The following is a 24,168-nucleotide window of genomic DNA, read 5'->3' on the forward strand; positions in this document are numbered from 1 at the left end:
CACTTACTAGCTGTGTGACCCTGGGCAAGTCACTTAACCCCCATTGCCCCACAAACAAACAAACAAACAAACAAACAAAAAAAAGAGATAATGTAAGGGTTTGGGGTGGGGGCAAGCTGAAGTTAATGGATTTAGAACTGAGAAGAAAGACTTAACATATTGGATGTAGGAAAAGAGTTAAAGAGTGAATGGCAGCATAATTCTCATTTAACCTTATTGAATAATAAAAGCTTAAAGTATTTAATGGAGTTTGAAGGATTTGCTCTTGGCCTTTTTTGTTAATTAGAATAATTTGGTCACATTTATATATTTAATTTTTATTGTTTTTTTAAAAAAACTACTATGGTTTCTTTTAAATATTTGTTTACATAGGTATTGAGGATTTATGACTCTATATGACATGTTATTTGTTCTACTTTATCATTTAAAAATGCAGCACAGCAGAACAACAACAGGGAACTCCTTCAGAACTACCAAGCACATCACCTACACCAAGATCATTTATACATAAGCCATTTACACAATCACGAATACCTCCAGATTTGCCCATGCATCCAGCACCAAGACACATCACAGAAGAAGAGCTTTCTGTACTAGAAGGCTGTTTACATCGCTGGAGGACTGAAGTAGAAAATGACACTAGAGGTAAGATAGTTAATGTAGTTTAGTAGTACTTGTTCCCTCAAGATTGTTTAGGGAAATCCTCTGTGAATTATATTCTTAAAAGCATATAAAATTCTTATTGTAATTATAAAGTACCTTAGTACAGGTATAGCCCAGATGGCCCACTGACTATTTTTGTATGGTCCATAAGCTAAGGATGATGTTTTTTCACATTCTGTAACTTAAATAAATCTTTAACTTTTGCTCCTAGGGCTTATTTTCCAATTTGAAATTATTTTAGTGGGTCTTGACTGAGCCCTTCTCAAAATCTCAATGGATATTTTATTTATTCACTTGTATATTTAGCTATAATGTTTTTAAATGGAATGTTCTTTTCATGTTGATGTGCTCCTAAAAAATATGTTAATATTGTATGGGAAATTATACTTCCTTTCTGCTTAATGTAATTCCAAAATATTAACTCTTTGGTCATTGATGTATGATAAATTTAACATTACTAATTGGAAATGAAATTTGTATAGTACTTTGGTGTTTTTCATTGTGTTTTACAAACATTTTCTCATTTGATCTACTCCATGACACTGTGAGGTAAATGTTGCAGATGAGAAAACTGGCTGGGATCAGATAATACATTTTTCTTCCTAAAATCATTGGTAATTTCTTTTTTCCTCCTTACTTTCCCTTATTCTTCACTTTCTGATTTTCTCTCCTCTGATTGTGGTTGCCTTGGGGGTTGGATCTTAAAGCATGTTGGCTTCCTTCCATACTGGGCAATTTACAGTTCACCATCCTAGATATTTGTTCCAAGTGACTCATCTGTATGCTGTAATCTCTCCTTCAGGCTTATTGGAGTGATGCAGAACATCATCCCTTCTCCCCCTTCCCCACTCCTGTGAGACACACACACACACACACACACACACACACACATACACATACACATACACACTCTGTGTGTGTGTGTGTGTCTGTCTGTCTGTCTCTCTCTGTCTCTGTCTCTTTCTCTCTCTCTCTCTGTGTCTCTCTTTGTCTCTCTCTGTCTGTCTCTTTTTCTCTCATCTGTCCCGATGTCCTGTCTCTCTCTGTCCCTCTGTTTCTTAGTTCATAGATTTGGCATTTCAAGCTTTGTAACACTGATGTTATATGGTTGACTACCCTAACAATTCATAGCTTTGCAATGCTGCGGATTCAGGGTTGTGTCCCCTGGCATACTTTTGCTTCTGGAAGAGGGGCTGCTACATTGACTAGCTGTTGGGACCTGAGCAAATTTTTGTAACCTAGAATTGCGGTCTTCACATTACTGGAAAAGAGGAAGGGGAGACTGAAATGTGAGGTTGATTTTTGTCATAAGCCTTTGTCATAGCCATAGGTCTGTTAGTGCTGGTAGCAGGAAAGGTGGGGGAAGGGGTACTAAGGGTCAGTGAGCATTGGTTCATGAGTTTGTTGTTTTGTGTGTTTAGTTTTTTTAACTTTGGATTTTGAATTTTAACTTTTTGTATACCTTGATGAAGTTATTTTAGCTTTGACTAATAGTTTCTGTTCTGAAGAGGTTTGGGAGATCATGAAAATAAGATAAAATGTCTACTTCTTTATCTTGTTGCTCACATGACCCAGAAATCCCACTTTACACTTACATTATAAAATTATATTGAATACTATTCTAAATAATTATTGTAAAATTTATATATAGCAAAAATTATCCCACGTTCCAGGAAAAAATCATCAACATATTTTGAGCATTAATCAAAATAACATTCTGATGTTTTTGGACAATTTTGGATAAATCATTGATGTTTTGTCTGTTTTAATAATTTAAAACTGATAATTCAGTGTTGAAATTCATATTTGTTTGCAGAATTAACCATTCAAACTACATTTATTAATCACTTAGCCAGTAAGTATCCAAGGCAGGATTCAAACCATGGGCTTTTTTAGGCCAAATCTAGCTCTTGAAAATACTTCTATATGGATGGATGATTTTTTTTAAATTAATGAATCATAATTTTTAAACCAGTTCCAAAAAAATAATTTTCCAAATTGCATTTTAAATCTTGAAACTTTCAACATTAACCCATATGCATACCACAAATTGAATTAACTATTTTGATAAATTCAGGGAGGTAAGTGTTTTGCCTTTAATTACATAAAGTATTTAGTTATTTTTCTACTTTTTGTAAGTTTAGGCAGCCTTAATATATTTCGATTTTGTGGATTTTAAATATTGAACACATACTTGGAATTCTACTACCAAAAAAATATTCCAAGTAATTCTTTCCAGGTCTATGTAGTACAAAAAAGACTTCAGGAAATGATCAACATATTTTGAACATATTTAAAACAATAAAATTCTGTGTAATAATAATTTTAAATAAACAACTGATAAGTATTTGGAATTAGCAGTGTTAAGGTCATATTGGTTTGAGGGATGGATTCTCATAACTTTATAGAAGAAATAAGATTTGATCCTTTTCCATATAATTTCAGTAGAAGTATGTTAATCATAAAATGATTGTTATTAAATATTTCTTTATTATCTTAGATTTACAGGAAAGCATATCTAGAATCCATCGTACAATTGAACTAATGTACTCTGACAAGTCTATGAAACAAGTAAGTGAAATTCTGAAGTGGGAAGTACATTAAATCGTCAAACATGTAAATCTTCAAATAGTCTAGTTATCTTGTATATTTTGTTGTTTCATTCATTATTTTAAGAGTTTCATATTTTAGCAATTTCATTTTTATACTTTTTGTTAAACTATATGATAAAATATTTAATGCTTTTTTGTTTTTTTTTCCAAACAAGTATTACTTTTCGTAAAGTCATCAGGGTTTCTTTTGTATTCTTTTGTTTTGTTTTGTTTTGTTTTTAGTGAGGCAATTGGGGTTAAGTGACTTGCTAAGGGTCACACAGCTAGTAAGTGTTAAGTGTCTGAGGCCAGATTTGAACTGAGGTACTCCTGACTCCAGGGCTGGTGCTCTATCCACTGCGCCACCTAGCTGCCCCTCTTTTGTATTCTTGAGGGAAGAAAAAAATGTTGTTTCTTATGGTCATTGAAAATAAAGTGAATAGAATATTTAAACACTTATTTTGTACAAATTATTGTGCTAGTTAGATAGCAGTCCACGACTCCAAGCCATTTTAGGTTCATTATGTTATAGCTAATGTGTACTCATATACATTACACAAATTAAGAAAATTCTTTGACTCCCCTTGTAAAACATTTAGAAATTTAGCTAAACTATATTGTATCCATAAAGCTTCTGAGAAATTTGTTCTTAAAAAATAGCAGTATAAATATGCCATTAAGTGCCTAAATACCAACTTCAAAATAGAATATCCATAATATTTAAGACAACCTCTTAGCTTTAAAAAGGTTTATATATGTGTGTGCGCACACACTTGTGTGTACATGTGTCTATATTTACATATATAGATACATATATGCATACTTAGCTAATTATAGGCAGTAAAAATTTCATTTCAGCTAGTTTCATCCAACTGTAGTAGGAAAGTCTTCCACTTTGGTCACACAACTGTATATTCATGTGTATTTAAGAAATAAAAGCACTACAAGTTAATTTTAATATCTTCCTAACTTCTTATTTGATATTAACTGGAAAAATTACAAGTTAACTTTTCCCCATGTGTTTAGGTTCCTTATCGCTTACATGCTGTCTTAGTTCATGAAGGTCAAGCTAATGCAGGACACTATTGGGCATATATTTTTGATCATCACCAAGAGAAATGGATGAAATATAATGACATTTCTGTGACAAAATCAACATGGGAAGAACTAGAGCGGGACTCTTTTGGTGGCTACAGAAATGCTAGTGCATACTGTTTAATGTACATTAATGATAAGGAACAATTCTTAATAAAAGGTAAGAATGCAAGAATGTGAAATTAAATATGCTTACTTAAGTAATTTCCTTCTTGGCTAATGTGTTCTGCAAAAAAATCAAGTGCTATGTGAATCCAGTTGATATTGGGTCAGTTAATCAGTTAATGTTTTCTAGACCAGAGAAGTATTTCTGTTTTATAAGTGAAGAACGGAGGTTTGAAAGGTCAAGTACCCTGGAAATTATAACAGAATTAGAATGAAAATTTAAATGTTGCCCTTGTTTGTGCTTTTTCTTGCTAAATCGTGTAGCCATTTATTAATGTAGTAACTTGTCATGTCTATACACTGACAGAAGTCTTTTATGGTCTGTTGAGGGTTTATGCATGTACAGTTAGTCCTGTCATTGTTGCTGAAGTTCACAGATTTTCTAAAAAAAAAAAAAATAGGTGGCTTAAGAAACAGGGAGAGTTGGGGGTAAAAGAAGATATAGTAAAAAAATATTTCCTTACTCTATCCCGAACTCCAACATTTCATTGCCATTTTTGTGTATTCTAAGAACCTGAATTTTACTGTTTTTCACTTTATTTATTCTTGCTTAGTGATTACCTTATAAGATAAAAGGTGTTTGGTTTTGGTTTTTGTTGTTGTTGTTGTTTCCTTTTTGGCTTACAGTAGAGAGACATAAATAACCGCTTCAAGTAAAATAGTCCTTGTACAATGTTTTGGTAAACCTTACAATTATAATTCTCTTTTTGTTAAAACTTCATAGAATACTATGATAAATATAACTGCTTGAGATTAATTGTGATTTAAATTATAGTTCTATCCTTAAATATGGCAAAGATCACTGATTTTTTAAGTCCCTCTCCTAACTTAGATCATAGTCCTGCTATAACTTTGAAGATAGTCTTTGAAAACTACTATAAGCACTGTAACCAAACAATTCATTACCCTATGGCCAGCCTGGTCAAATGACCCTTTTAAAACAGTTAGGCAAGTCTTTGGACTAAACATAAATGATCCATCACCAGGTATATACCTGAAATCTTTACAGTTTGGGAGGACTTGCTACTAGAGCTTTTATTGTACTGGAATATTTGAACATCCAGAGTCCTCACCATACTATGTTGGGCATTAAATAATACCCAAGAAAGTATAGTACGACTATATTCAATAGTGAAGTTCCATCTTTACTGCTTGTAAATCCAGAAGTAACTACTTTCATTCCTCTTTCATCAAAAACAATACCAATTTGTGAATAGGCACGAAACTGATATTTTCTTATAATAGTAAGTTAATGTATGCCAAAAGCTCAAATTCTAAACCTTAATTCTCATTTCTGCATATTAAGTGTGTAGAAATTTATATGGTTTGTTGAAGAGCAATTTGTAATCTAATATTCCTTTCTAAGAATTCCTTATATTATATATTATATTTTTCTATTTACCCTGTCATTTTTAGGTAGCATAAGTTTGTCAACAAGTAGCAAAACTAAAGATTTATTTCATACAAGTAATCTCTACTTCACAAAGTATAAGCTTAAAATATTTGTTAAATTAAGTTAAAATATGTTCTGTTTTGAGAACTACATTTCTTCATTCTTGATCTCATAATAGTCTTTGAAATATATGATTTGCAGAAGACTTTCATAAGGAAACTGGACAGAAACTTGTTGGAATGGAAACACTACCTACTGATTTAAGGGACTTTGTCAAAGAAGACAATCAGAAATTTGAAAAAGAGCTAGAGGAATGGGATCTACAACTTGCCCAGAAAGCTCATCAGGAAAAGATTTTAGTATCCCAGAAAATGAGGGAGCCAGCACCTTCTGTAATAACAGGTTAGCTGTTTTTTTCAGTAGTAACATTTCTAAGGTTTAACATAAAATATAAGAAATATGTTACATATATACATAGATTTATAAGTTCTTTCTTTCTGTATACAAATACATTTACAAGGTATGTGTATAATATATGTATATATATATATGGAATACAGATATATGCAATAAAGCTGTATGTGTAACTACGCAGTAATATTATTATATGTGTGTGTGTGTGTGTGTGTGTTTGCACATGCATATATAATACACATATATTCTAGTGTTCCAGGTCCTATATGAACTGAAACATTGGATTTCAACAATGAGTTCAAAGCTTATTGATGGTAGAGGTCTATTGTCTAATTCCACTACACTAGGAATTTCACCTGGCAGCTAGGTAGTGCTGTGTGTGAATAGAGCTCTGGGGCTGGAGTCAGGAAGACCTGAGTTCAAATCCAGCCTCAGACACTTACCAGCTGTGTGACCCTGGGCAAGTCATTTAACCCTGTTTGCCTCAGTTTCCTCATCTGTAAAATGAGATGGAGAAGGAAATGGAAAAACACTCCAGTATCTTTGCCAGGGTCACAAAGAGTCTGAAACAAGTGAACAACAACAAGAAGGAATTTCATTCTTAGCAAGATTTGAAATGAATACTTGAGTCAAGTGTATGTTAGAGAGGATAAGAGGTAAAATTCAATAATGAGCAAAAATTCAGCACTCCCTCTCCCTCAAGCAATACAGAATAAGGGATATCAAATCAAAAATAAAAGTCTAGAAGAGACATAAAGGTAGAGACAAGGAATTAAAAGAATGATATTTTTCTTTAAAAATAATTGGAAATGAAATTTTAAAAATTAATGAAATACATTGAAAGGAAGAATTTTACTTGTGTATTTGAGGAAAAAAAGGGGAATTTAACAAAGTTGCATGCTACAAACTACTTTTATATAGTGACAAAATCCAAGAGTCACTAATAGATAGAAGAGAAATCTCATTCAAAGTACTTGCTGATGAATCTACGAAAGCACACAAAGAACTTAAATAGATTCAATTCCAAAGTGCTTGTTAAAGATGTAAGGAATAATTTATATAACTGGAGGAATTTTAAGTCCTCACATTGGGCCTTGTTAATAGTCTAAAAATAACTATACTAAATGACAATTAGCTGTAGTTATACTTTTAATGCTAAACCAGTGAAATTTTCAAAAGAATATTTTATAAAACTTGATAATCACAAAATTCCTTTGGAAAAACAAAAGATTTAGAATATTAAAAGAAATGATGTAAAGACAAGAAAGATGAATGAAGATTGGATAAAAAAAGAATAGCACTTGAAGATCTTTTGGATTAGAACATTTTTCCTCTGTAGAATTATACTGACTTTTGTAGGTGTTAGTTATTCTTTATTGTAAATCTTTATGAACATAAATGTGGGGGGGGGCAAACTACTCCAATATCTTTGCCAAGGAATCTCCAAATGGGGTCACAAAGAGTTGGACTCAACTGAAACGAATGAACAGCAGCAACATAATTCTTATTATGAAATAAACAAATACTAATTCAAATCTATTGCTTTGGGGATTCATATTAAACCTAGAATTAATTCTTTTGTCATTAAGCACAAGCAGAAGAACCTGAATACCTAGATCAGCCATCAAGAAGTGATCTTGCCAAGTATTTGAAAGAAGAAACAATGCAAGCAATCACCAGGGCATCATCAGAACACGAAGATAAAAATCCTGAAACTGTTTTACAGCTGGTAAGAAGTTTTTGTTAGCTGTTATGTGAGATATTGTGTGTGTATATGTGTGTGTTAGATTTAGATAGGTATATTCAAGTCATTTGCAAGGGAGTTTAGAGAACAGAGCATTAGGTTTTTAATTCTGGGTTCTGGTCCTGTTTCTACTACTAATTGTTTGACTTTGGACCAGTCATCCTCACTGGATCTTGCTTTCTTCCTTTACAAAATGAAGGGAGTTTTGACTAGATGATTTTCAAGGTCCTTTGTAGTTCTGTAATTTTGTTTCTTATTTAATGCATATAATAGCAATTAGTTGACTCTTAGGTAAATGCAAATGCCTATGTAATTAATATAAAGAATTGAAAAAATATGTCCTATCTTCTATTGTATGAAATGTAAACATCAGTTTCTTTAACTGATTTAGGTTGTATTTGAGGAATTATGTGCTTCTTTTTCTGTACAATTTGAATTTGTGGAGCAACTTCAGCATATATATATATATATATATATATATATATATATATATATATATATAGTTAATAGATGCTGATGGGAGTAAAGAAAGTTCCATGAGGAAGCACTATTTTGGCATGCATAATATTTAACTGTTCCCATACATTCTTTAATATTGCTCTTGACACTGGATGGATACCAAATCATCTACCTCTAGTGTGCCATTAGATTTCAGAACATTTTATGTTCCTACTTTATAGGAAATTAATTCAATAAACTTATGAATCACAAATTATGTTTTCACTTGGTTTGACCTAAGTGATTGTAAATCATTTTCTTAACCCATTAGTTTCAAGTTCTGTCATCCTAATATGGAAAGTTAGTTCTTTTCATTCTTTGCTCTCAGGAGTATTATAAGGAGTGCATTAATATCTGCTAAATTCCATAAGGTATATCCACAGAGCTCAAAATTATATGAGCTGATAGGTATATATGTATGAGTTAACAACATATTTGGACTAGGAATTATTTAACTTAATGGAACAATAGAATATCTTAAAGATCTGTGATTTCATTGTTATGAGCACTCCCACCACTGCCACAGATTATAATTCCCCTCCATTTTAATAGAAACGCTTCCTAAATCAGCATGACTGAAAAAATACTCACTTAATAAGACTAGTCCTTGGATGACAGACATTCATGGCTTTGCTACACCCATCTCTGAAACTTTTTCAGCCTGGTGTAAGATATGTCAAAGTTTGTAACATGTCGGCATGGCATTCTAGAATCCAGGCTCACATCCAGACCGCCCTCAAACAGGAGAAGAGAGTCATACTTTACAATACCATCTATTAGTGGGGAGGGCAGTGGCGGTCTTCATCTTTAACAATTGCTAATATTTGTTTACTAAGGGTTTACTGGATGGGTGTCAGTGAAAAACCAGAAAACATCCCTGTCTCTCAAGTGCTTGTGTTTCTATTAAAGTACCTTTGTTTCATGCTACAATAAATTCAAGATCCAGTAAATAGAAATTCGATGATCCCATAAGTTTTTTGTTAATGTTTACTTATCAGAACATTTCTTTGTTGTGCAACTTGAAGGTAGGTTAAGTTCTTTACAAGTGGTCTTTTGTAGGTAAACAATTGATAGCCTCTTTGGAAATCTGTTAAGAATATTATTTTATTGAGTCAACAAAGGAACCACTTCAACACTTATTATCTTTGATTTATTGGACTAACTTGAAAGTAATAAAGCTGTGTTTAATTTTTTTTAATTTCTGTAATTTATACTTTTCACTATGGTTTACCTGGTTTAATTTAAAGAGTATTGCATTTGAAGGCAGAGGTGCTGGGTTTTTTTACTTATTATTATTAATAAATAATTATTATTTATTATTTACTTATTATTATGCTGGTTCTTTTACTTATTATTATTTATATGACTTTAAACAATTCATTTCAAAATTCTGAACCTGTTTAATCCATCTTGGAAATGAAGGCATTGGAACAGAATGCCTCTAAGGTCCCTTTCAGCTCAAGATATATGACCATATCTTGTTATATCTTGATATATTCTTCCAATGACTGAATAAGTATTTTTTACTTTATAAAGCTGACATTTCACTCATACCAATTAAGAAATTAAAGACTGCCATTTGTTTAAATAAAAGTTTCGTCAGTTACTTTTAGTTGCTTTTTTCAATGTAATCTTCAGCTTACCTTAAGGTATGAGTATGAAAAATATTTTTAGATTATACATTGCATATGTTAAGAATTTGGAGTTCATACTATTTTAAAAAGTAAAATTGATGTGTTTAGTGTGAGGCCTATAGTTTAAAGAAAGAAATTTCATGTTATTTGCCTTTCTTTGTAGCCTGAAAAAATCTAGGTAGTACTGAGAAGTTAGTCATCTTTCACACACACACACACACACACACACACACACACACACACACACACACACTGCCAAAAATAGTTTTGCTGTTTTAGGTTATTCTCTTCTGTTTTTCTAATTTTTCATGCTCATTATTTTCTCCTGCAGACCCCTGAAAAAGCCACCAGTCAACCACCTTCTAACCAGCAAGTTGTAGAGGTGGCGATTCCTCATGTAGGGACATTTATGATTGAGTCAGTGAAGGGGGGTTATGATGATGAGGTACTGTTCTTATAGCCCTTTGCACCACAAACTTACCTGTCTTATTTTGCTGCTTGGCACAAATAGTTTGAGCATGCCTGCATATTCACACTTACGTAACTTTCTCTATAACATTTAACTTTGCCACTCCCTTCCAGCTTTAAATTTATGATTCTGTGATCCATGATATTGAGTAACTTCTTTGATCATACTAATGAAAGCTTGAAATTATAATTAAAACTAAAGAAAGACTTGGGGATTATGTCAAAGTGGATAAAATAAGTATATTATATTTAATTTTTATATTATATTTAATTTCAAAATCTCAAAACAGTTTTTGAGTGTTAAAAATGCCTTTGTATAAAGAAATTCTCCCTGTTTTGATATTATGTCTAAATTATTTGTTCTTATATTTTCTATTACACAGCCTAAGTGTCGTAGGAAAGTATATGGAAACTAGGGAAAACTATGTGATACCAGAGAAGCTAATCAACATTTATTTTTCCACTTCCTTAAGAGTTAAAAAGATACATTGGTAATATTATTACCAACTCTTTATTTCACCTTCTAAGAAATGTATGTCCTATACACCAAGAAGTGCTTCCAGGAGGGTAGGGGGAGTCTATCCTATTCCTGTTCTGGTTTTTTCTAGAATAAGCCTAGATTTTCTGCAGATCAGCTAGATCCTTGGCCCCTTTTTCGAACTATTGTGGAATTTCTTCCTTTGCTTTGTGATATACTTGAAGAAGGTGGTTTCTAAACAGTAACAGCAACAGAAAAGAGGCAGTGACATGGATGTAGCAAGCAAATCCACCTAAAAAGAAGCATAATTGAATTATTAAATTGCTTGCATTAGAATGTATGATTGAGAATTGAAAATAATTGTGGTTTTAAAAAAATAGACCAAGAAAGATTAATTACAAACAATAATCTCATAGAGATAGTGACTGGATGTGTACTTCATTAGCATTGGGAAGTGCCAAGTGAGAAAGCATTTCCCACTAATTCAGGTACATTTTAGGCAATTTGTAGTCTTAGACAATAGCCTAGACCACTGAGTAAAGTGACTTGTCAAGCATCCCAGAGACAGTTATGTCAGAGGCGGGATTTGAACCCAGTTCTTTCTGGCTTTCAATCCACTATGCCACAGCAATCTCATATTAGTACTATGATAGGGCTATGATCGATATTACTGCCCTGAAAATAACCTAGTACTGCTCTTAATGCTAAAACAGACAAAAAGATATTTTGACTAAATTAGTGTGGTTTTAAGGTATTTGTTATGTATGTAGTGTTAGGTCTTAGGAACTTTAGATACAATATGGTTCAATTGAAATATTATAATGGAAAAATACTATACATAATCTCTTTCATTACTCCAAAGGAACCATCATATTAACTTTGTGATGCTGCTTTTGGTCCTTTGGTTCTACAAACATTTTATTACATCATTGAAGATTATGTAGTTATATTTTGTCATCTAGTCATTGAAAAAGTGACATGAAGCCAAAGGAAGTAATACAAACTGCTTTCTGATATCAATAGCTTGTTCCATGTGACATTTTCATATTATGTTCTCTCTTTGAAAGTAGTATAATTTAATAAGCATGTAAGTATTGAATTTTCATGTTTTGGGAGGAAATTGCTTGTATAGTGGGGTGGGTTAGAATTAATAGATTTGTTCATTTAAGCTTTCCATTTGGATAAGAGTTCGTGTGTGTGTGTGTGTGTGTGTGTGTGTGTGTGTGTGTGTGTGTGTGTGTATGCTTTGGGAAGAATTTTTCATTGTTGGGGTGATATTTAACAGTGCATGTATTTTTATCACTGGCTGATTTTAAAGACATATCTTTATGTGCATATCAGGTTAGATTACTATAAAAGAAACAAATGCAATGATTAATTTGGAAATCATGAGCAGTAGCTATAACAATATTTTCTGGCTGTGTCTATGGGATGCTTTTTAGCTGGCATGTACATGAAGACATTTTCTTAACATTTAAAAATGTTAACTATTCCAACCTTTCACCTTAAATCCCTTGTGGCAGATCATGATGACACCGAACATGCAAGGTATTATCATGGCTATAGGTAAATCCAGGAGTGTATATGACAGGTGTGGTCCTGAAGCAGGGTTCTTTAAGGTACAATTAACATTTCCATCTTTATATTTCCTTTGTTTTTCCCCATAGCTTTTATTCCTAAATATTTTCTTCTTTGTATATAATATTTTGCTTACTAGTACTATCACTATTTTCCTATCTAGGTGTTATTCCTGAAAGGAGTATTAGAAAGGGTTGCCAAAGCTAATTGAACCATTGAGGAAACTATGCAAGAATCTTGGGAGGAAAAAAAAAATGCTTTTACCTGAAGTATCTCAGTAGTTCTCTGCCTTATGGGTGTTGATCTAGCATGTGTTTATAGGAAAGGTGATATTGGAGGGTATTTGTAGCCAGTATTTGATACCAAAGACACTAGTTTTGATGGCTAGAATCAGTCTTATTGAGAATTTACCCTGTCTACTTGTAGACAGGAGGTTTGGGTTCAAATCCTAGCTTAGACATTGACTTGTTTTGATGAAACTTGGGCAAAGTTCTCTAGCCTCTTGGATCCCCAGTTCCCTTATCTATAAATTAGGCATAATAACTCTCTATTTAATAGGGTAGTTAATAGTAGTAGCTTAGCATTTATATAGCACTTTGGGGTTTGCAAAGCACTTTACATATGTTATCTCATTTGATCCTCACAAAACCCTGTGCTGTTTTTATTCCCATTTGACAAGTATTTAATACTTGCTGTGTGTCATACACTGGATACAATCTGTGCACACAAGTAGCTTACATTAGGGGCAGCTAGGTGGCGCAGTGGATAGAGCACCAGCCCTGGAGTCAGGAGTACCTGAGTTCAAATCCGGCCTCAGACACTTAACGCTTACTAGCTGTGTGACCTTAGGCAAGTCACTTAACCCCAACTGCCTCACTAAAAACAAACAAGCAAAAAACAACAAGTAGCTTTCATTCTATTGGAGGAAAATATATACATATATAATTAAATATAAAACATAAACAAAATAAGTCCAAGGTAATATGAGAGGGAGGATAAGCTTCAACAACAAGGATGCTGTGGTGTAGGAGATAACAAACACATGATCTAAACCTTTAAGGAAGATCAGAATTTTTAGAAATAATGAAGGAGAGCATTTCAAGTGACAGATTATAAAAAGGCATGGCAATAGAAAATGGAATCTTCTGTATGGCAAACAGCAAGTGTGCCAGTCTGACTGGAACATAGAGTGTTTAAGAAGTAATAATGAAGGGGCAGCTAGATGGCGCAGTGGATAGAGCACCAGCCCTGAATTCAGGAGGACCTGAGTTCAAATATGGCCTCAGACACTTAACACTTACTAGCTGTGTGACCCTGGGCAAGTCACTTAACCCCAATTGCCTCACTAAAAAAAAAAAGAAAAAAAGAAAAAAAAAAAAAGAAGTAATAATGAAGGAGCAGCTAGGTGGTGCAGTGGATAGAGCACTGACCCTGGAGTCAGGAGGACCTGAGTTCAAATTTGGTTTTAGAATTTGACACTTACTGTGTGACCCTGGGCAAGTCACCCCATTGCCTCAGCCAAAAAGAGAGAGAAAAAGAGAGAGAGAATATATAGTAAACTGGGGCCAGAGTATGAACAACTTATACTAGAGTCGGGAATTTCATAGGGGCAAGAGGGAGTACTTGGAGTTCAATGGGCAGAGAAGTAAAATGGTCAGATGTGTCTTTTAGGCCTATCAATTTGGCAGCTGTGTGAAGGGTGTTTTTGAGAGGTAAGACCCTAAAGAAGGGGTTCTTAACTTATTTTGTGTGTCATGAACTCCTTTGTCAGTCTAGGGGTGCCTAAGGATCCCTTCTTAGAATGTTTTTTAATGCATAAAATAAAATACAAAAGACTACAAAGAGAGCCAAATGCATTGAAATATAGTCATAAAAACATTTTTAAATAATAAATTCATGGATTCCTGGTTAAAAGCCCCTTGCCCCAGAGGAAAAGGAAACCACTTAGGAGGTTACTCCAGTAGCCCAGGTGAATATGTTGAGACCCTATATTATAGTGATGGTTTTGTTATAGAATGAAAAGACTTGGTATATGATTGGGTGTGAAATATGAGAGTGAGGAAGGACTGAGGTTTCAGTCACCTGGAATACTTGAAAATTGTGGTGTCCATAATAAAAATAGGGAAGTAAGATTGGTTTAAGAGAAAAGATAGTGAGTCCAAAGTAACTTTGGTACATGTTGAGTTGGAAGTGCATTTAGGAAGATTAGAATTCAAAAAAGAGATATATTGGGATTTTTGCTGTTGGTGTCATGGGAGTGACAGTATGTCATAGGTATGGCCATCCACTACCCTATGGCAGTGGGTGACAAGAGTCACAAAATCACCAAGAATTCAATGAAGCCATAGCAGTGTTGCCACCATAGGTGCTTGATGTATCACACTAAGTTTGTGAGAGACATCTGGGAGGTGTGTGGGTTTGCCATATAACAGTGGGTCATGGAAAAAGGTCTATAAAGATAAGTGTGCCCTAGAGTTCATATTTTTTAAACGGTAGAAACTCATATTCAGGCCAAGAAGAAGAATGAAGAGCTCAACAATGTCCTGGCTGCCATGAGTAAGGCTGTTACCAAGAAGTACTAATTTCTCATTCACACTCCTCTTCCCTGACCCCCCCAGTAAAAAATTGACAAATAGGGTTGTCACATTGATTCCTACTGTGTTCCAAGGCTTACTTGTCCTAATGACAAATAAAAATGTGGTGTTTACTGTTAGCTCTATATAGCAGAATAGATGTAAGGCAGTAAGTGATAGGTTATATAGAATTATAAAGCTGACAGTAAGAGCTAGACTCTTCTTTTGCTACTAGATAAGGGACCCTGGGCAAGTGATATAACATCCTTGTGGGAAAAGGAGTGGTCCATTAATGTATGAGTAATAAGCTTTTTAAAAAAAAAACATACAAAGGGGAGGACAGTTGAGGCAAAGGGAATATAAACAAAAAGGGATGATGGTTTGAAGACAGACCCCTTTGGCCAGAGCAAAGGTTCTGAACTTAAAAACAAACAAACAACCAAAAAAAAACTGAACTACCACAGGAAGGAAGGATAGAATTTGGAACTCAAAACTAAATAAAAATAGTTATTATTTTAAAAACTGAGAACTTTAATATATTTTATCTTACTATATTTTGAATTTTAATATAATTGGTTCCTTTTGTTAAGAATGGGTTAATGTGGGGGCAGCTAGGTGGTGCAGTGGATAAAGCACTGGCCCTGGATTCAGGAGGAACTGAGTTCAAATCCAGCCTCAGACACTTGTAGCTGGTGACCCTGGGCAAGTCACTTAACCCTCATTGCCCCACAAAAAGAAACAAAAACAAAAACAAAAAAAGGGCTAATGTAATGCTGGTTCTTTTCTTGTAAGTTATTCTTGTCCTAAAAATTATTTACCCCTATTCTTTTTATTAGACACATAAAAACTTTTATGGTTAATAAATTTAATTGTTTTCTATTCATCCATGTAGTTTTCATGTATCCCCCTACCTCCTTTGGTTGCAGAACTTGCCAAACTATTCATTAAAATATTGTTTCTGTTATATATATTTATATATATATAGTATATATACATACACACACATAAAAGAAAATTCCAGGTTCAATATTATATCAAGATTTAAGAAAAAATAGACTGTGTCTCATCTCTCATATTTTAGAATTTTTCTAAATTTCAAAATATTTCCCGTAAGATCTTTTTCATAGCTATGGCCTTCACAAAGAAGTCGCTTTTCCTTTCTTTGCCAAGGAATTTAAGTCCACAGTAAAACTGAGTATTTTCCCCCATCTTTCCTTCTCTTATTCTTTTCCTTACTTTTCCCCTATCCATTAAAAAGGATAAAAAGAAATATAGAATGCTTTTATCACAGAAGCATAGAAATGCAAAACAAATGCCAGAATTGATCACATCCAAAAGTCTATTATTCTGCTTATAAGTCTATGAACTCTCTATCATGAGGTGGGCAGTTTATCAGTCCTCTGGAATAGTGGTTAATTATTTAATCAGTTTTTAAAGTCTTTCTGAATTATTCACTTTTACAGTATTGATATAATAATATAAATGGTTCTTCTACTTCTACATATTTCACTCTATATAAGTTCATTCAGGTCTTTCCATGTTTCTTTGAAACTATCTTTTCCCTCATTTCTTACAAGACAATAGTATTCCATTCATTCATATGCCAGTTTGTTTAACCATTCCCCAGTTGATGGGCACCCTCTTAGTTTCCAGTTTTTGCCTGCACAAGAAGAGTAGCTGTAAGTGTGTGTGTTTTTTTTTAATAAAAGTATTTTATTATTTTCCAGTTACATGTAGAGATAGTTTTCAAAATTTGTTTTCACAAGATTTCCAATTTCAAATTTTTCTAAGTGTTTTTATACATGTAAGGATGTATTCCTCTTTGACCTCTTTGGGGTATAAGCCTAGAAGTTAAAGGATGCACACGGTGTAGTATCTTTTTGTGTATAGTTCAAAATTGCTTGTGTGGACACATTTCTACTAGCAACGTATCAATCAGTATACCTGTTTTCTTACATTCGTCCAACATTTGTTATTTCTTTATATTTTTAGTCAGTCTTTGCAATCTGATGGGTGTGAGATAGAACTTCAGAATTGCTTTAATTTGCATTTTTCTAATTACTTATTTGGAACATTTTTATATGGCTATAAAGGGAGGCTATAAATAATATTTTTTGAGCAATACCTCTTCATCTTGGTATAAGGTATGAGGTGTTGGTCTAAACCCAATTTCGTCATTACTAATGTCCAATTTACCTAGCAGATTTTATTAATACTGAGTCCTTACCCCAATAGTTGAGGCCTTTGTGTTTACCAAACATTACTCTACTAGATTCCTTTGCTTCTGTATGTTGTATACTCAAACTGTTCTGTTGATCAATCTGTTTTTTAACCAGTACTATTTACTATTCTGAGAATCACTCTTATGTAGTATAGTTTGCTTTCTGGTGCTACTATTCTCTTTATTCATTTTGTAAAAATTGTTTTTCTTCAAATTTTTGATGTTTTGCCCTTCCATGTAAATTTTATCATTTTTTCTAGTTCAAAGTCATACTTTGGTAGTTTGAGTGGCATGTGCTGAATAAATAAATAAATTTGAATAGTATTATCATTTTTATTATATTAGCTTACCCATGAACAATTGTTATTTCTCCATTTAAATCTGCCCTTGTTTTTGTAAAAAGTGTTTTGTAATTGTGTTTATGTAGTTCTTGGTTGTCTCTTGCAGGTATATTCACAAATATTTTATACGTTCTACAGTTATTTTAAATGGAATTTCTTTTTCCATCTCTTCCTTCAGTGTTTTATCAATATTATAGAGACATACTGGTGATTTGTGTAGATTTATTTCAAATCCTGTAACTGCTGAAGTTTAAAGTTTTTCATTTAATTTTTAGTTGATTCATTATCTAAGTACACCCTCATAGCATTGGCAAGAGATGATGACGTTGTTTTTTCTTTACCTGTGCTTATTATCCTCTCAATTTCTTTTTCTTGTCTTATTGCTGTAGAATTTCCAGTACTATGTCAAATAGAAGTGCTGGCAATGTATATACATATTTCACTCCTAATCTTATAAAGGATTCTAGTTTATCTCCATTACACATGATGCTGGCTATTGGTTTTAGATATATACTATTTATCATGTTAAATAAACATATTTATTCCTATGAAAGCTGTTGTATCTCATGAAAAGCTTTTTCAACATCAATTAATATAATTGTGTGATTTTTTTGTTTGCTATTAACATTGTTTCTGTTTATATTTTCCCTAATTTGAAAACAACTCTGAATTCCTAGTATAAATTCAAATTGATCATTGGGTATAATCTTTATGACAAGTTGTAGCATCTTTGCTAATGTTTTATTTAATTTTTTCAATTTAACTTCCATCTTGTTTTTAATACAGTTAGGTAATGATTTTTCTATTTTATTTTTAATAATTTTTAAAAACCAGTTTAATTCATTAAGTATTTATTTTTGCTTTCAAATTTATGGATATCCTTCTTGATTTTCAGGATTTCTATTTTGGCTTTTAATTTGTTGGTTTTTGTTGTATTTTTAATTGCATGTCCCGTGGGTTGATTGCTTTTTTTAGAGATGCAGATTTTCCCTTTAGGACTACTTTGTATCATCTAATTTGGGGCTCATTGTTATTATCTTTAACGAATTATCATTTCTGTGGTTCTTTAACTCACCAATTTTTGGGTGAGCCTTTCAGTTATTTAGTCCCTAGTTGATTTTTAATACTTTTAGTGGCCCTTTATTTAAAATAATTATCATTTAATTGTGATCAGTAAAGGGTATGTTTAATATTCTGCTTTTGTCTATTTGTGAGGTTTTTATGTCCTCATACAAGGTCAGTTTTATAAAGGTACTATGCACATCTGAGAAATATGTATAGTCCTTTTTCTTCCATTTCCAATTCACTAATTTCCAGATGTTCATATAACTAACTTTTCTAAAATTCTAGTCAAGATATTAAATTTTTGTTTAATTGTTGGTTAAATTTATTTAGGGCTTAATACAATACATTTAACTCTCTCACCATTATAATTTTATTTATTTCTCCTTGTAATTCGTTTAGTTTTTCCTTTAATATTTTAGATGTTGTTCTATTCAGTGCATATGTTTTATGTATGCATATACTGAAAACAGATACTTTTCTATACAATATACACATATATTGAAAATATAGACTTATATATGCAGCATATGTGCATATATTGAAAAAAGTCTCTGCATAATCCCTCTCTAATTTAGACATTGTTTTGCTTATGACTAGTCCTTATTTCTCCCTTTCCCTTAGTACAGGGCTTAATAAATGCTTTAATAAAAGTATTAATTTTGGCATTATTACTACTGTTATTGTTGTGTTACATTCTTCTCTTCATCTTTTTCAGTGGCATTCAGTTGGAAACCATCCTAATTCTATAACCTGCTATTATTAATTTATACTTGATATTATACAGATGAATAAAATCAAATGGGTTTACAACTGATAAAAGTATTGGAATGTAAATTCATTTTCTACAGGTTCATTGAAGGCATTTTCAGGATACTGCAAGAGCAGCCAGGATGAGGGGCAGCTAGGTGGTACAGTGGATAAAGCACCACCCCTGGATTCAGGGGAACCTGAGTTCAAATCCAGCCTCATAAACTTGGCACTCACTAGCTGTGTGACCCTAGGCAAGTCACTTAACTCTCATTGCCTTTAAAAAAAATAGAGTAGCCAGGATGATGTGTACCTCATTCTCTGATCACAGTTTTATTTTATTTTGCTGAGTCTTTGTGTTTCCAAAGTTTTTCAAACAAGTAGCTTTGAAATTTCTTAAACATCATTAAGTTTTTACACAACAATATTTTCTGGGTATTTATAAATAGCAGTTCTATTGATGATAATGCCGTGGATCCAATATATTTTTTGGTTAAATTCTCAAAGATATTTTGATGTCTTTATTTCTAGTATAGGAATTTGTCATCTGTTTTATAAAAGGTAGTGAGCTTCACATATTCTTTTAATCACTAGTTCATGTCTTTGTAGGTATTTGATTATCATCATAACTCTTCTCCTGGCTTCATCATTGTTGATTGTGTTCAGATTAAAAAGTCTGAAGACAATCCACTATTTTGCTGTTCTTTTATATTTAATGCTCTGTAGACTATTGTTCAGGAGGATAAAAGACTGCTTTTGGTAATTTAATGAGTACTGTGATGTAACCGGCATATCATTGAAAACAACTTCAGAATAACTTTGATAGCAGAAAGATAACAGGGATGATATATACCTCATCCTTTTCTCGTATGGTTTTAATTTCTTCTGCTAAGTCTTATTTTCTGAAAGTGGTTTTTACTCCATGTAGTTTGCCTATGGTATGATTTTAAATACATTGTTCTTAAATTGTTGTGGATTGGTATTATGTACAAGTCAACATAGCTCTCTAAGTTCTTGGTCCTTAGTTGTGGAATTGTGGTACTCTCAATGATATTTATGTTTGTATTCATAGTGTGAATCTGTTAGTTTATAAAAGGATGATGAAATTCTGGATTATAATTAACTAAATGATCAAATATTTATAGGTACCTGGTAGTTACTAAATTTTTGTACGCTACTGTGAGTGACACCATTGTACAATTTCTACTATTTTGCATAGTTTGAATCATTCATTAAGTTTGGATTACTAAAGAATAATCTTTCTTCCATTTCTGATAATAACTTGATACCGAATCATCATAAACAATTCTGTTTCTATAAAAACATCTGCATGACAGCCATTTGTTCAACATTTCTTTATCAAATATGTTGTTGGTTTGATTCCTTTTTGATTCCACTCTTGGTTAAAATTTAGGATCTTTCTTAAGGGTCTGCCCAGAGATAAACCACTTTGTTCTACACTTGTTAAATTTAGTTGGTCAGTAAACATTTATTAAGCACTTCCCGTTAGCTAGTCTCTGTGCTAAGGTATATATTAAGAGGAATATACCCATTGGCAACCTTTGCTGTTGCTTTGTGAAGTGAGGTCCACTTGTTCCAGAAGTTTTTCTGCATATTTTTTACTGGTTTTTCATGTGTTCTGAAAACATCCTTTTCTTCCTTTTTACAAGGAAATGTTCATCTTTCTACATCTACTTTAGGGCAGTATGCCAAGTGTTTTAATTAGAATTTTATGAGTTTGGACACCTAGAACTGTTGTCTTCCTTTTTGCCATGTCAAAAATATAAATTTACTTACATTACATAGGTATTAATTGCTCTAAATGTATTCTTCCCATTACCTTTGATGTGAAGTCAGTATCTTGACAAACAGAAAGTCTTCAAGTTCTTTGATAGTCTTAGTTTTGCCTGCTCTTTATTTGTTAGTTCAATATGACATGAGGATTTATACTTACAGCCTTGAATCTCTATTCTTTCTTGGCTTATGTTAAGAAAACACAGAGACTTAGGAAATCCAAATCACATTTTGATATTACTGGAGAAAGTTTCCATGAGATGAAGTAGCTTTTTAATTTGCTTTTCAGTGGAGCCATATAATTTCCATGTAAGTCAATAAATATGATGGTTTGGTATTTACTTCCTCTGTGAAAGTTATTCAAGAGAACTGTAGTGAGCTATCCCTGGAAGATGTCATGTTTTATATCGATTGTTCTTGACATGTTGTTGATGGGATATTTTAAATAGAGAAGAGTTTTCCAGGAGGACATCAAATATCCTAGCATTTTCATTGTTCTTGGATTTATGTTTGTATTTTCAATATCTGACAAAATTATGAGTGCAGAACTTAGGCTTTGTAATATTTAATAACGGGGATACGAATGCTATAGTGTTTGGAAGTAATTTGCTCAGTAATTACTGAATTAATAATGATTTGCTCTTTACAGCCTGGGATATTTGGCTCACCCTTTTTGTTCCTCAGACAAAATAGTATTTTTTGTGTTGATTGGTATTTTTTTAGTAAGACAAGTTGTGAATATTTAGTATACAGTATCTAAATAGGTATTCGACCTATATTTGTAGGGGTCATTATTTGTTCTCATCCTTGGCTAATAAGTATGTGAAACTTTCTGTTAATGAAGATGAGATTGGTCTTTCACCAGAAAGGAAGCTGGTACAATTCTTTGTTAATATTTCACAGGCCATTATGAAGCATTTGAATCAATAATTGTGGATTTGATTCAGAGCCACCACTTTCCAGTTTTGGAGAATAGCTAGAATTGCCTCCACAGATGTAACTTCTGTCATTCATTTTCTAAAACTTTATATCTCATGTTTGTCCCAGCTTGCACTTTCATTCTGTTGGTCTTCTTTAAGCCATATAGACAACCAAGTGCCAAGATTACCACATCCTCCTTCAGGGGCTCTCTTCTCTCATTTCTTTGCCTCTGAATCCTCTAGAGTATAATTTTTCATTGTTGTTGAATTGTTTTATTCTTTGCATGTCTTTGATTCCCTCTGTGGCCTTTAACCATTTGACTTTCACTTTCAATATTTGATGAAGGATATCAGGAATTTCTGATATTCTTTTATTTTCTGGATTCCATTTCACATTTTCTCTTTGTTGCCTTTGATCAGACAAAATGGTATTCATTTTTCCATGACATGGAATGACTAGATATTGATATCTTCCGTTGTCTTTCTAAAGATCTTCAAAAGTGTTCAAGCTACCTCTCCCATGCTGGTATTTGATGTCTGTCATTAGGAGTTTTTCTGAATAGCTCCACATTTTCTCCTATAGTCCTTACCATGGAATATACAGTAATATACTGTTACATACAAGTCCTGAAATGTTTATGCACTTTCTGTCAAATATTACCAGAACAAATATTCCTTCATGATGGATATTAGCAGATACCAATACCAGCATTAAAAAAATGATTTTATTTGGTTCTAGTTGGTCTATCATTTGGATTCCTGTCAGACATAAAAAGGGCTCTTCTAAATTCCATTCTAAGTGTGCCCATCTTTTCAAAATCATGTGAGATTTGGCATTACTTTTCACCATCTTTTTCATTATTAGGTAACACTTCTGTGATATGCATTAAGTATAGATTTTTAATGCCTTCAGGTTCTTCCGCTTTTCCCTCTCCAGATTTAAGTAACTCCTCAATTTCCGCTTTTATTTCATCTAACCTGGGTTTAGGAATGAAGTTATTTCTTACGATTGCCATGCACTGATCTGCAATAAGTTGTTGTGTAACTTGGAGCTGAGGATATCGTTGACACAAAGCAGAATGAAGTCCTTGCCTATAACTGGTAAGATCTGTTTCTAATTTTGTTATGATGTAGTATTGGTGCATAATAAAAACATTTACATCAATTCATTTCATGTGCACTCATAGTAGTCCCAGTTTAGTGGTGAGTGTCATCTGCACCAAAGCATTTCTGGCAGGTGGGGTATTACTATTTCTAATTTGTTCTGGTATATCTTGCCGCCTTGTCATATCAGAATATGAAGGAGTACCAGTTGCTGTACTCTCCATGTTCAGCTGTTCATCGCAACGGTTCTGATTAGATACACTCTGTAGCCCTATACTGTCCCATCTGTTTTCATTGCTCTTAGTAGCAGTTAAATCACACTGACCTGAGAGCTCGTCAAATAAGTGGTGTTACCTGAGCCCAGTTTTCCAGCATTTCAGGGTTCCTGTCAGGCTTTGACAACTATTGTCTTAGGGCACACAAAGTAATTGCTGTAGTACATCAGCCTTATAAGTATCTGACTCCTTTTTCCCTCCCTCTCCCCTCTTTCTCCACCCTGAGGAAGTGGTGGTTGTTTTCTTGTTGTTATTTTCTCCTCTTTTGGGGGTGGGGTTTAAATAGAAGATAAATAAGTTCCTCTTCTATTGTTATTCTTTTGAACTTTAAAATTTAATCAACATTGATTTATTAAATTAGCACTTATTATATGCACTGTGCTAAGCAATGCAAATACTGTGCTAAG

General features: G+C 32.9%; 1 protein-coding gene across 6 annotated transcripts in view; it reads left to right on the forward strand.

The window, feature by feature from the left end:
* The window catches only part of USP25 (ubiquitin specific peptidase 25), a 139,867-nt gene that overhangs the window by 75,280 nt on the left and 40,419 nt on the right, over positions 1-24,168 (forward strand). For 2 of the 6 annotated variants that reach the window (XM_043993153.1, XM_043993150.1), the window contains exons 12-17: positions 437-645; positions 3,164-3,234; positions 4,281-4,509; positions 6,109-6,309; positions 7,911-8,050; positions 12,667-12,762. In XM_043993153.1, the coding sequence (XP_043849088.1) occupies positions 437-645; positions 3,164-3,234; positions 4,281-4,509; positions 6,109-6,309; positions 7,911-8,050; positions 12,667-12,762 (946 nt within the window). Of the gene's footprint in view, positions 1-436; positions 646-3,163; positions 3,235-4,280; positions 4,510-6,108; positions 6,310-7,910; positions 8,051-10,528; positions 10,643-12,666; positions 12,763-24,168 lie in introns of all 6 variants that reach the window. The other 4 variants (XM_043993154.1, XM_043993151.1, XM_043993152.1 and 1 more) reach the window with 3 other exon arrangements.

Source organism: Dromiciops gliroides, chromosome 3, assembly GCF_019393635.1.
Source record: "Dromiciops gliroides isolate mDroGli1 chromosome 3, mDroGli1.pri, whole genome shotgun sequence".
Classification (NCBI taxonomy): Eukaryota; Metazoa; Chordata; class Mammalia; order Microbiotheria; family Microbiotheriidae; genus Dromiciops; species Dromiciops gliroides.